General features: G+C 48.8%; 2 protein-coding genes across 8 annotated transcripts in view; one reads left to right on the top strand and one right to left on the bottom strand.

Moving 5' to 3' along the window:
* The window catches only part of Lrrc8d (leucine rich repeat containing 8D), a 115253-nt gene extending 104380 nt beyond the window's left edge, over window positions 1–10873 (bottom strand). Inside the window, exon 1 of one of the 7 annotated variants that reach the window (XM_011249436.2) lies at window positions 10582–10873. The gene's annotated coding sequence lies outside the window, so the exon portion shown is untranslated. Of the gene's footprint in view, window positions 1–9750 lie in introns of all 7 variants that reach the window. The other 6 variants (NM_001122768.1, XM_006534894.4, XM_030254406.1 and 3 more) reach the window with 6 other exon arrangements.
* Gm42166 (predicted gene, 42166) lies at window positions 6120–13807 on the top strand. Its single transcript, XM_017321263.2, has 2 exons — window positions 6120–6193; window positions 9973–13807. The coding sequence occupies exons 1-2, from the start codon at window positions 6120–6122 to the stop codon at window positions 10946–10948; spliced, it is 1050 nt and encodes a 349-aa protein (XP_017176752.1). The 3' UTR covers window positions 10949–13807.
* Window positions 13808–14061: the final 254 nt, after the last annotated feature.

The following is a 14061-nucleotide window of genomic DNA, read 5'->3' as shown; positions in this document are numbered from 1 at the left end:
CTAAAGAAAATACCAGGACAACTGAGATGTCCCATTACTCTCTGGGGGGCTAAGATGGATGGCTCACTGGTAAAGTGCCTGCTGAGCAAGCATGAGGGCCAAGTCTGGATCCCCAGCTCACATAAAAGCCAGGTGTGGCCGGGCCCATCTGTTCCGCCCACACAGAGAGGGAGGCGCACAAGACAGGCTGATCCCTGGAGTTCAGGGCCAGTCAGCCTAGCCAATCCGTAAACTCCTATCTCAAAGCATAAGGTGAGGAAGGCAATAGTGACCTCTACATACTCCACGAGTACACCATATACACACAACGCACGTGCACATACATACACACCCAGCACACACATGCATACATACACATCACACATACCACATACATACACTCCATACACACGCATGCATACGCAAACACACGCACACAACATATACAAGCACTCATGCACACATGCACAAACACACATGCATTCGCAGACACACACACACACACACTGTACACAAGCATGCACAGGTGCACAAACACATATATGCATATATATGTATGTGTATATATATGTGTGTGTATATATATGTATATATATGTGTATATATATATATATATACACACAGATCACACAAACACACATCATACACATGCACACATGCATGCACACACACAATTACCCTCTGAATTCTAGGATAAACACTCACCCTGTGAAAGTGACCTGGGATAACAAGGGTGACACATGACCCAGCAGTGCCATACTGTCAAAGGAAAAGCAGAAAGTATACACACAGCCCGATCCACTCCACCCTTAGCTCAGAGTCTCCCTCTCACAGAAATATCACAGTGTTTATGAGGTGATTACAGGAGAGAAATGAGAAGGAAGCTTACAGGGCACACGAGAACCAGCTGTGAAATACGCGAGCCTGGTTTCAATCCCTGTCTCCGCCCGTCCCCGCCCCCGCCCCCAGCATGGGGTTGGCATGAAAACCACCCGTGAAAACCAAACAACAGCCCCATCCTCACCACACCTGTCCTGAGGGAGTGAGCCTGATGCTAACTGAAGACTGGTCGAAGAATTACACAAGAGCACATATACTCTTCAGAGTACATATTTAGATAATTAATCAAGGCCAAAAAATGTAGTTGTTATTATTAAGAACTTGGGGACTGGAAATATATCTTGGTCGATGAGTTCTTGCCTGGCACACACGAACCTCTGGGTTCGGTTCCCATCACAACAAACAAACCTTCAGGCATTCAATATGTCGTCCAATTACTTCCTGATCTACTACGTGGGAAAGAAACCTAACATCTGATGATAAACCGATTTCTAATACATTGATTGGGCACATATGTGTTACAGCACCTACGGAGGTCTGAGAACACCTGTAGCGTTGGCTCTCTCCTTCCACCATGTAGACCAGTCAGGACTGAGAGTGGGTCCTTTACCTGCTGAGCCACGTCACTGGCTCCAAGCTGAGTTCTGAGTTCCGGAGACTCCCACTGCAGACATGGTGAAGACAGTTTCCCCGAGAGCTTCAATTGTCTACCAACTCTTAAAATTCTGCTGTAGAGAGTCAGTGAGGAGAGTGCTGACTGACTGAAGTACTTTGTTGTCACTGGGACTGAACCAAGGGCCTCAAGTATGCTGCCCAAGAGCTTCACCACTGAGCTAACTAACATCCCACAACTGTTGACAGCTAGTGTCTACTCCACCTGATCACTCTATGCTGTCCCTACACTGAGAGGAACAGGTTTTCAGCAGCCAACAACCTCTGGAGAGAAGGGTGACGCCATCCTTTCTTCTGACCCAGAGGAACTCACAGGAGCTCTCTTGCCTGAGGACATTCAGAGCGCAGATTTCTCAGACACCATTCCAAACTGTGGTGGTCTAGATGAGAATGGCCCCTCTTTGAATTAGTCACCAGAGAGCGGGTACAGCCTTGTTGGAGACCTCTGCAAGCTCTCTTCCTTCTCCTCTTCCTCCTCTCCTCCTCCCCCCCCCACCCGCCTGCAGATCAGTATGTAGCTCTTAGCTACTCCTCCAACACCATGTCTGCCTGCTCACCACCCATGCTCCCCACTCTGAGAATAAAGGACTTAAGCCCCCAGTTAAATGCTTCCTTTCATGAATTGCCTTGGTCATGGTGTCTCTTCACAGCAACAGGATCAGTGACTAAGGCAGCAGCTATCCCCACAAACACTGAGGGGGAGTCTTTCCTGAAAGACCTAACAGAAACTGTCAGCACATTTGTGAGAATGGCAGCTGTCAGAGAAGGCTGTAGACATCTTGGAACCTATTCTCAGACCTTCGGTTTCATACGCCAGTAAAATTTCAGAAGACCATCCTGCCAGATTAAAATCTGACCAAGGCTTGGGTTTGGTGGAGAGGCCGAGTCAGGGTTTTTTTTTTTTTTGTTTTTTTTTTTTTTTTTTTTTTTGCGGCCAGCCTCATTACTAATGTGCAGAGTAAGACCCTGGCCAAAAGAAGAAATCAAGGCAATGACGAGTCTCAGCTGGTCAGGTGCTTCCTGAGTTTGATATCCAGCACTGAATTAAAAGTGTTATAATCCCAACAACTGGAAGACAGAAATGTGAAGATGACAGGTTCAAGGCCACCCCTGGCTACTCACTGACTTGGGGACGAGCATAGGCCAGACTCAAAATAAAGATGGGTGGATGGATAGATGGTCAGACAGACACATAGATAAGGTGGCAGCTATGGAACATCAAGAAACAAACCCCTTATTGTCCTTTCACAAAAGAAACAATAGTTACCAATCCAACGGGGCAGGAAAAACAACCTGAGAAATAGAAATATCACCTAAAACAAAGTCCTCTTGGAACTGAATACACTTAGACATAAAAAGACAACTGCTCAAGAAGGGACCACAGATGCCATCCTGACCAGGGCTATGTCATAGCAGCGCCAAAAGCCACACTAGGGCTATATGATGTCCTGGTCCTCCATGTGCAAGGAATCTAATGCTACCTCCAAGTTCCTCGTAACTGATACAGTTCACCAGCCACACCCTATAGAGTGTTTTCAGCCAATCGATGCCCAGCTCTCCGCCTTGGCTACACTTCAGAGCTACTTAGAGGCGAGGAAGGCTTTCATCTGAATGACCTTCATAAAATAACATCAAAACCAAAAGCAAGCAACTCCACCTCCAGAGACTCTTCACTCACCAGGCATGGTGAAGGATACAGACAGATCTTTGGTATGTGTGCATGTCTGCGTCCTATGTATATACATGTGTGTGCACGTGCACATGTACGCGTCAATGGTATGTGTGCATGTCTGCGTCCTATGTGTACGTCTGTGCACATGTGTAAGTCGATGTACGTGTCATTCCTTAAGCACCTTTCCTTTTCAAAACTTTACATTATTATTGGTGCGTTCATTCATGTGTGCATGGGTGGGTGCATGCGTGCGTGTTTGTATGAAGCATGGGGGGAGGGTTACATGGATGTAGGACTAAGAGAATAACTTTGTGTAGCTTGTTTTCTGTTTCTACAGTGTATGTTCTGGGACCAACGTTGGTCGCCAGGCATGCACATCATGTTCCTTTACCTACTAAGACACCTCACCAGCCCCACCTCGGTTTTGTTGTCTTGCTTGTGCTGGGACCTGGGGCACGCCCACAAGGTTAAGCCGGCTGGCCAGGAATCTACCTATACCTCCCCAGAAAGCAGGGTACAAGCACGCACTGCCACAGCTGGTTCAGGGATCAAACTCAGGTCCCCATGTGGATGGTAAGCACTTTTCTAGCTGACCCATCTCTCCGGATCCTGGTATACATTTAGAAGGCTCCCTCTGCTTCAGGCTCAAGGGAACCTCAGTGGCTAACATTTGATCTGAATTCACTCACGTCTTACAGATTTGAAGGTAAACCCTCTCCCTCTACTCGTTTAGGCTCTCGAGGGCGTGGCATGGGAAAAAAAAATTCAGTGAGACACAAGACAGCAATGGCACTGTCTCCACTCCACTGACAACAGACTTACTGGAATCACATGATTGCTCCTTCCTGAATCCTTACAGCAGTGGTTACCGGGGCTTTGACACCGCCCCTCAAGCAAGTCATTCTAGGCTGTAAATTTCTGTCAGAAAAACAGCTGTGCCAGAAGCCTGTCCCCATGGGGCTTCCGCTCCAACAAGAACGCCGAGCCTTTCCGGGAAACACACACCTTTATATTTCCAGGGGCAGAGTGACCACGACCCCGAGGAAAGCAGAAGAAAAGCATCATGGGAATGAAATTCAAACTACCATGTTTTAGGCTGGCCTTGGTGGTGCACACCAGTAATTCTACCACTTGGAAAGTGGAGGCAGGAGGATAACCAGAATCTAAGGCCAACTCGTACTTTGCAACTGTCTCAAAATATTATTTAAAAAAAAAAAAAAAAAAAGACTGTTGTGGGGGCTGGAGAGATGACTCAGAGGTTAAGAGTAGTGACTGCTCTTCCAGAGGTCCTGAGTTCAAATCCCAGCAACCACACGGTGGCTCACAACCATCTGTAATGGGATTGGATGCACTCTTGTAGTGTGTATCTGAAAACAGCTATAGTATACTCGTGTAAATAAAAATAAATATATAATATATTTTAAAAATGTGGGTGCGTATGAAAGACTGTTATGTTTTCCCCAAATCTCTTTTCTGAAAGGGGCATTTCTGTCCCCTTGCCTGAAACTAGAGGGCAGGGCTATGCAGGTCTTTCCATAGCTTCTTCATGCCCACCCCCTCGAAAATCAAACAAGCAAAACACTGTCCCTTGGTAGTTCCATGGCGCTCCCTAAAAGCTCCATCTATTTGCGCCCTGTTGCTCCCCTACAAAGCCTTCTGATGACTAACACAAGCCTGTGTGGTTTCCCCAGAGCAAATCCCTCATGGTTAGGGATTTCATAATCCAGAAGAGCTTCGTGTCACCTGTGAAGCGAGGAATCCCACTGTGCGCGCCTTCTTTTGGTTCAATTATATAAATAAGACCCCAGGGACCTCAACTGTTTACACACCTCGGTGCAGAGGAGAAATCTCTCCTCTGAGCCTTTGTCTTCTTTAAGAAAGATTCTGACACCTAAAACTACGAATGCACGCAAGCTTAATCAAACCACCTTCCCACGGCTGGGCAGTCTCATGCGCATCATTCAAACGTTGATCCATTCTGGTTTGACTCCTTCCTTTTCTGGCTGTCCAGAGAACTGACTCGAGGGTCTCTCACATGCTAGACAAGCATCGAGCTACACGGAGCTACAGCCCCAGCAATGTCGGACAATATCGTTTCCATATCTTATGCCATATGTTTACCAAATGCCCCTTCTAGAATTATCCCTGATCCCCAGAAGGTGCACACAGGTTCCCCCCCCCCCCCCCCCCCGTGGACCACAACAGAATCCAGACACAAGGAATTATACTATTTCAACAGATGTGATCACAGCAAGGGACAGAAAACAATGAACAACATAACATATATGGGCCATCAGATTTGGAATTTTGCTCGCTCTATACTATGGGATGACTAGCACACAATTTAGGGGCTGGGGATTTAGTTCGGCAGGTAGACAGTGCCTGTCTAGCATGCGCAAAGTTAAATCCTCAACACTGCATACATCAAGCACTGCGTTGCATGCCTGTAATTTACTAGAAGAATGGAAGCCAGCAGATCAGGAGTTCAAGGTCATCCTGGAGCTACATAATGAATTGAGACTTGAGACAGACCAGTCTGGAATACACGACTCTTTCTCAATCAATCAATCAATCAATCAATCAATCAATATTGCTGGGTAGATCCAAAATATTTGAAGGACCTGGCACTAAGTTTCCAGGATCTCTGACCTGTTTTCCTTTAAAGCACGCGTGCCCCTGAAAGCTCAGGGCTGGGACAGAGGTTTGGTTCCAAAACCCAGTAGTCTCTTCCTCCATGATGTAAAGCTGCCTGCAGTGCTCTGGGCAAAGAGCTTGAGTGGGAACCACGTTCAGACCGTCTACCTCCTCACAGGGCTCCACAGCAACTCCGATCTGGCAAGCTTCCAATCTGTGAAAAACAGCAGCAGCTCTCCTCCAGATGTCCGCACAGAATGACAAGAATCCCAGAGGAGGAAGTCGGCCTCTTGGAGGCCCGTGACAGTCCAACAGCAGCAAAATGGCAATGCAGCTGCACATGCTGAGAAAGCCCGAAGCCATGTGGACAAACTCCCATACGCCCCACACCAAAGGGTTAACCAACCTCGACAGCTCCCTCCATCCTAAGCACATGCCAATCTCAAAAGACTGGGAGCACCCCAAACCTGTGGGTCTCACTACAAAGGCCTGTTTTTTTTTTTCTCTGTCAGGATACAAGATGGAACCAAAATTCACGAAGGTTGATGAGGTAACAGAAAGTTTAACAACTCAAACTTCCCAAGAAGAAAAGAAAATGCTGTTCCGTGCATACGAATCCAGAAGCCCTGTAGCTCTGATTACCTATAACCCCAGTCTGCAGGGTGTCGCTTTTCAGAAAGGCAGTTGGGAGTTTAAGCCGTTTATGTGTATGTAGTAGGTCTCCCCAGCAAGCTCTCTGACTGTTCCTGGCTGGCCTCGCCTATCCCGATCACCACACTGAATTCAGGGCTCTTCGGGAGCTGGGCTGACAAGATGTGAAGGATTAGCATCCCCTGAAAGACTGACTAGAACTGGAGACTACATTGTGAAAGTTAATCAGGGGGAAGGAGACCTCATTCTATGAACTGGAACAACTCCAGGAACTCCTATGAAACCATGGGAGGGAGCCATGTTTAGATCCAAGAATAACCGAACGGTCCAAAGACGGCGGTCCTCCTCAGATGGGAGCTCCCCGTTCCTTGGGATATTTAAACTAGCTACTTATCAAGTGTAAGAATTTGCCAAAGAAGTCAGACTAATGGCTCTCGAAAACAGCAGTCGGGTGACATTCGCTCCCCTTACCTAAGCGTTACCCCGCCCACAAGCTTATTAATTACTTGCTCTCAAAACGATCTGTCTCCTGATCAGGATTTGTCCAGACCCTTGTCATTTCAAGCCTAAGCAGACATGCTCTCCTAAACAGACTTCCAGCCTTCTTGTTGTTATTCTTCACGAGTCTCGAACCACTGCCCTGTACTCAGAGATGTGATTTCACTTCTGAGAAGGCCACCCAACACTCCTGCTCACTGCTAACAGGAATCAATGTCAGCATTGGCACGACTTGTGCGTGCACGTGCGTGTGCCCACAGGAATGTGTATAGAAGCCACGTACTCTACCCCTCTCCACTTTGAGATTAGGGTCTCTTGTAGGACGCGAACTCACCATCTCAGCTTGGCTGGCCTGTGAGTCCGGGAATCCTCCTGTCTCCCTTTCCCCAACTCTGGGGCTATAAACGCGTGCCACACCCAGCTTTTCCCAAGGTGCTAGAGATCTGAACTTGCTTCCTCGTGCCTGTGTTGCAAGAGCTTAACCCACTAACTTTCCCCAAGCCCCGGGTTTGGCACTCCTGACACTGTAGACAAGTTCATTCCTTGGGCTAGGAGCACTGTCCTATGTGTTGAAGGCCTGTCTCCTGTTTTACATTAGTTACTTAGGGGGAAGGATATTTATGAAACAAGAGTCAGTCTCAAATTCCACTGTGTGTGTGGGTTCCAGGGATTACATACTCTTCCACGCTGCTCGATCTCCAGGGCCCCGAAGGCTGTTAAAATGGCATTTCTAACCACCAGAAGCCAGTGGCACCTGCCCCCAGGCTATGATAAGCACACATTCTCCACATATTGCCAACTGCCAGCTGAGGCAGAATGGTCCATTGGAGAACCTTGGGTTAAGGCAAACAATTAACCACACTAGTGACTCTTCGTAGTTAACCTTTCCTCTAACTAGTTAATAGGTTAGTATTTTCTAACCTATTTCCAGTAAGGCAAACCTATTGACTCCTTAAAGCCTCCACTAAAGTGTGTGTGTCCCTTGACTCCCTCCCTCCTTTGAGGCAACTCCACCCCTAACTACTGTCAAAAGTCTTCTCAGATCCCGACCTCTGCCCCGACACACATTTTCACCCTGCGCTATTGGACTCCTGAACTACTGTTTATCTGCCCTTGTGGTACAGAGATCCCTGCCCCCTTAAGATCACATAGTATCTACTTGGACCCTGCTCACTGCCACTACTATCTGGTTTATCTCAGGTCAGACGCACCACCTCCAGCGGTAAGAGAAATCCCTTCCAATGTCCACTTTAACAAGATATGTGGCTGTGTAAGGTGGGTCATGTCTGCAATCCCAGCACAAGGGGAGGTATAGAGAGGACAGCCTAGAGCTCTGGGCCATCCTGGGCTACAGTGTGAGACCTTCCCCCATGTCAAAAACAAAAGAACATACACGATCATACACACAAAGATCTGTCCAAACTTTAACCTCCTTATGGTCTGAGCCAATTTATGTACAACTTGCCCACAAATATCAGGAAAGTCCAATTTCTAAAACAAGAGTGCTCACAAAACAATTTAACTATTTGGACAAGCCAAACATTTTAATCCTAAAATTAGTTTAATTAATTAATTAATTTTAAAAATTAATTCTAAAATTAAATAAAGAAAAAGTTTTAAAATTTTTTTTTTAAAGTTCCAAAATCTCCATAAAATATAAAACTTAACTGGGGTGGGGGTAGGGGGGAAAGGCCACAGGTTGACTAAGAGTTTTCAACGCTTAGGCAAAGAAGGCTGTGGCCATGGCTCAATACTTGGTTGCATCAGACACACTCCACCCTCCCCCAGTGGGAAGTGGGGGAGGGAACGCCAGGTCACCTGAGGACAGCTCACAACTCTGACCTCTTAATCTATAAGGTTTCAATCAACAAAGTTTATACACCTTCAATAAAAACTAGAGGAATCTAAGATAGTATGTTCCTGTGGACAGAGCGGGAACTCTCCACCGCTGTGGAATCCCATCCAGCACTGTGGATTACTTCCGCGTGTATTTCCGGAGGGCTCCCTAAATTAGTGGCAGTCAACACTCTCAGGTTCTCGACCTCATTTTAATCTTCAATTCTTTTTCATGTCCAGACATTGGCTTTTAACTTCAGTTGGTGTCAGGACAGCTCTGACCCTGACCTTGCTGATAATATATATGCTGTGTTCTCGAGCTGGAAAAAACAGATGGTATCTGAAGACCTCACAGAGTAGTGATTCCCCCCCAACCCCAGGTCTTCATGACCCTCACCCTCTACCAGGCCCTGGAAACTTTGGGGAGGGGGGCCTGAATCATATTTTCCTCGGTTGTTTATTAAGTAAACAGCCCTTACCCTTACTGAGACCAGACTCCACGCTCTGCCGGGACTCTTTCCACACTCGAGCACTGAGCGAGTGTATTAGGTGCTCAGTGAACGCTGTGTGGGTGGGATTTTATTATTTAAATGGCCAGGGAAAGTTTCCGGATATCAGTGCTTCACGTCTATATCTCTTTCAAAAAAAAATAACAAAAACAAAAAAACTCACGTCTTCACAGCTGTCTTGACCAATACAAAATAAAAACTAAAAGAAAACTTTCAAAGTCACGGAGAAGGAAATTGTGGGAGGAAAGAAACCAAACAGGAGCCCCCAAAGTCTCAAGTCAGGGCTCCGGTTCGGCGAGGACGCCCAATACTTGGTCTCATCTCTTCGCCTTCTGCTCCCATTTCTTTACCCTGCTTTTTCTTTCCAGCAATCCTACCTCCCCACTCTCTGCCACGCACACCCCAGCTGCATGGGAACCGCGAGACCTTATACCCCAACCCTCTCCAGAGGGGACCTACCTCTCCTCCCCTCGACCCGAAGCAGTTCTCCTTCACTGCGGATGGCTTAAAAAAAAAAATCAAAGAACAACAACAAAAAAATCTCATTTCCTTATCTGTTAGGGATACCCCACATAAAGGGGGACAGAGACAGAGTGTCCCCCATCGACCCTCCAGTAACTGGAGGTGACAGTCCTCTGGGAAGGCACCCCAGTTCTCCTCTTTTTCAAGCCCCTAAACCAGAATCAAGCAGAAGTCCCGTTCCCAAGAGCCCACGCTTCCAAACAAGCTAGAAGCGGATTATACCGGTACCCAACCCGGAGATGGCCCGCGGCGCGCAGGGTGCACCTGCGGCCCCAGTGCCCTCCCCCCGGGCGCGGAGGGCGGGGCGCAGGGCTCCCCTCCCTTCCCCGCCCCAACCCGCGAGCACCCCGAGTGGCCCACCCGGAGCGGGACGGAGGCGGATGGGGAAGCGTTTCTGCAGAAGTTCAAGGGCTCCTCTCGCCGGCTCCGGGCCAACCAGGCCAGACACCAGACACCCACCTCCTGGAGGACTCGGAGCCACCGCGATAGGCAATCTCCGCCCCTGCGTTCGCGCGCACGGAGGCCGAGGCGGGAGCGCGGCAGCCGGCACCCGGCCCGCGCAGGGCCCAAAGCGAAACAATGTCCCAGCACGGGGTGGGGGGGCTTGGTCGCACTCCCCGCCCCAGGGTCCCGAAGCCCTCCGGAGTTCCCGATCGCAGCCCCGGGAGCAGCCGTGCTCCCCCGCGGCGCCGAGAGGCCGGACGTCTGCGCGCCCCGGGGCCGCTCCACCTGCGCCCTCCCGGCCAGGGTGGACCGACGCGCACCCACCTTCGCGGGCAGCCCGGGCCGCGCGTGCGGGAGCTTAGGCGGAGGCGGGAGGCGGCGGCATCACCTGCGGCGGGCGGCGGCTGCACCGGGACGCGCCCCGGAGGCGCGCGGCGCCCTGGACCCTGAGTCCGCGGCCCCGCCCGCGGCTGCCACCTCTAAGCGCGGCGGAGGAGCCGGGGCACCCCGGGCGGCGGCAGCGGCGGCGACGGGAGCAGCAGCACATGACTCTGTAACGAGGGGAATTAGACAAAGCGTAACATGGACTCCAGGCCCGTGCAGGCGCCGCAGCTCTGGGACCAACCGCAGCCTGCGAGCGCCGCGACTGGCCGGGTCGCAGCCAATGGGGCGGGCCCGGGCCTCCATGTGATTGCCTGCTCTGGGCCCGCGCACCCCGCCGCGCCTGCCTAGGGGGTCGGTCCGGCTGACCCGAGGGGCTGGGTGGCCGGGAGGTGACCGGGATTCTGGGCTGGCTGCTTGAAGCTCAGCAGGTGCACGAGGCGGAGAAGAATGGCCGCCGAACGTCGCCGGAGGCGCAGAGCTTATCTCTTTCAAGCGCACCTGGGCAGGGCATGGTGCCAGGCTGTCTGTTCCCTTGAAGCAACCGGGCTGGGCCGGGAAGCTTCGTCTGTGTTGCAGTTTCAGGAGGCTGTTCTGACCACTAAAAGCTGATCGTTGAGATTGGGAGAACGGGTGCGGGGTAGGCATTAAAAAGTCATCCAGTGCCTTCCAACTGGGAAAAAGCAATTACCTGGGATTCAGGGCTCGTGCACCTAACTTAATGTCTGCGCAAACAGATTTCTCTGCTAACAATGCCTTATCTCGTACGTTTTATTTTCAGCTGAATCGGGACCTCCCTGGTCCCAGTCGTTTAAGCCAAAAACGTCGTGCGTACGAAACAGGCACTTGGGAAGTTGTTCTAAAAAAAGTTTCCCAACTCGATAGCTTTCCGGTGTGTTTTTGTTGCCGTGCGGGTGAAGTTTCCTTAGTGTTCTTTTTTTTTTTTTTTCCTCTGTGGAGAGATGAGGGCCAGGACACCAAGTCAGTCAGGGTAATTATTTTAGTTCAATCAAAACAAACGATTCCTCCCCATACTTCAGTATCTCCTTTCATCTGAAACCTCACGCTTCTGGGAACTCATGCCCAAAAAGATGCCCTCCAGATTCATTTATCATCCAACGCTCTTAAAGAAGGCCAGGATCCTACAGAGAGAGGCAAAAAGGAAAATGTTTTTCTGGGCTCCCAGATGGTGACAGTGGCCCCTAAAAGGTAGAAGTAGGCCGCCCAGACATGGAAGAAGAGGCCAGGCCTTGAGGGCCAACACCCTCCCGCTGAGCAGCCCCAGGCAGTTTTAGATGGAACCTCAGCCTTTTGTTTGCTTCCCGGACCCTCCCGGACTGCAGCCTCTCCAATTCCCTACACCCTGCCAAGGAGGAAGTGCGTGGGCAGCCAGTGTGTGGCAGGTGATGTAATTACAGCCCTGGGTTTGCTGATCTAGGAGGTTAGAGGTTTTCATGCTCCTGACAACTAATGGTGGGACGGCTGGATGAAAAATGTCCTGCTGTTAAAATCAGTTTAGAAAAGTTTCTCCCTTTGCAGAACCACCACTTGCTTTTTCTATCATCTTTTTTTTTTTTCAAGCTGATTCTAGAGGTTTGTGGTTTTTTTATGGTTTTATTATTGGTATAAATTAAAAGGTAGGCCAGGCAGTGGTGGCTCACACCTTTAATCCCAGCATTTGTGAGGCAGAGGCAGGCGGATTTCTTGAGATCGAGGCCAGCTTGGTCTACAGAGTGAGTTCCAGGGCAGCCAGGGCTATACAGAGAAACCCTCTCTCGAAAAACCAACCAAACAAAATCTCAGCACTAGACTGGAGTCAGGAGAAGGATCAAGATTACCCTCAGCTACATAACCAGTTTGAGGCCAGCATGGGTGACATGAGGTCCTGTTTCAAAAAACACTCTCACCCAAGCCCCCCAACCCCCTCCAAATATTGGTATAAATAGAGAAAGCAAAGAACTGATCAGCCAGCCTGTGTGCACACCACAGAGAGAGAACACATTGTCACATGCTGAATGTGAGATCAAGTTTGACAAATTCTTCTGAAATACAATTTGGAAATTGTGTTTTCTTTTTGAGACCAGGTCCCCTGAAGGCCAGGCTGACCTTGAACTCCTGATTTCACCTCCAGCTCTTGCTGAAGTTGCAGGAAAGTGAGTCACCATGCCCAGCCAAAACGTGAGGAAAAAAAAAAGATTTAAAGATTGATATTTAATTATGTGCGTTGTGCAGTCTGTGTGTACTTTTACACAAGTGAAGCAAATGCCCCTGGAGGCCCGAGCTGTGAGCTGCCTGGTGTAGGTGCTGGGAATCAAACTCTGGTCCTCTGTGAGCAGGCACTGAGCCATCTCCTCAGACCCTCAATGTGGACACTTTTTGTTTTTTTTATGGTTTTTTTAGTTTTATTTATTATATCTAAGTACACTGTAACTGTCTTCAGATGCACCGGAAGAGGGCATCAGATGGTTATGAGCCACCATGTGGTTGCTGGGATTTGAACTCATGACCTGTAGAAGAGCAGTCAGTGCTCTTAGCCACTGAACCATCTCTCCAGCCCCATGTTTTTTGTTGTGTTTGAGACAGGTTAAACAGCACTGCCTGTCCTGGAATTCACAGAGATCTGCCTATCTCTGCCTCCCAGCTGCTGGGATTAACTTCATGTGAACATTTTTGAATGCACAACTCCACATCTAGGAATTTTTGCTTTCAGTACATATATGCAAAAGTTATATGTGTGAAAAGTATTTAACACGTGGCACCTGGAGACACAGCTTAATTGGTAGAGTGTTTAACTAGCATGCAGGAAGTTTGGGACTTGATCTCAAATACACAGTACTCCAGGTATGGTGGCACATGCCTGTACTTCTAGCATTTGTGTGGCAGAAAACTGGAGAATCAGAAATAGGAGGTCATTCTTGGCTATGCAACAAATTTGATGAAAGCCTAGGATACATGCAACATTGTCTCAGAGAGAGACTGTATAGTCATCATAAGCCTGCTGCTCCATGCACATCTTCCCCCTGTGTTTTAATTATAATTTGTCCTTACCTATACTATAGTATGCCTGCAGACTCTCAGTCCTACTGACCTTCTAACCAGAAAGGTGTCCTGCTCCTTAGAGGTGAGATTTTTACATTATTTTTCCATTATCAAGTAAAAAAAAAAAAAAACCTAACATGATAGGCCATAGACATACTAATGATCTATAAGCATATCTTTTTAATGTATGTGGAAATCAAACTTTACAGATTTGTCCCAGATATGCTGGAAAAACAACACCCCCACCCCCCCCCCGCCCCCGGGGAAAAAGGGCCGAATCTGGTTACACTTGGGTGTTCAGATGTAAACAGCATAGACCATGGCAGGAATGTGATTTATGACAGTGAGAAAATGTGTGGAAGGGCTTAGCCAGGAACCTAGAAC

Source organism: Mus musculus, chromosome 5, assembly GCF_000001635.26.
Source record: "Mus musculus strain C57BL/6J chromosome 5, GRCm38.p6 C57BL/6J".
In the NCBI taxonomy this organism is placed as follows: domain Eukaryota; kingdom Metazoa; phylum Chordata; class Mammalia; order Rodentia; family Muridae; genus Mus; species Mus musculus.
The sequence above is the reverse complement of the archived record's forward strand: the minus strand, read 5'-3'. Positions and strand labels throughout refer to the sequence as shown.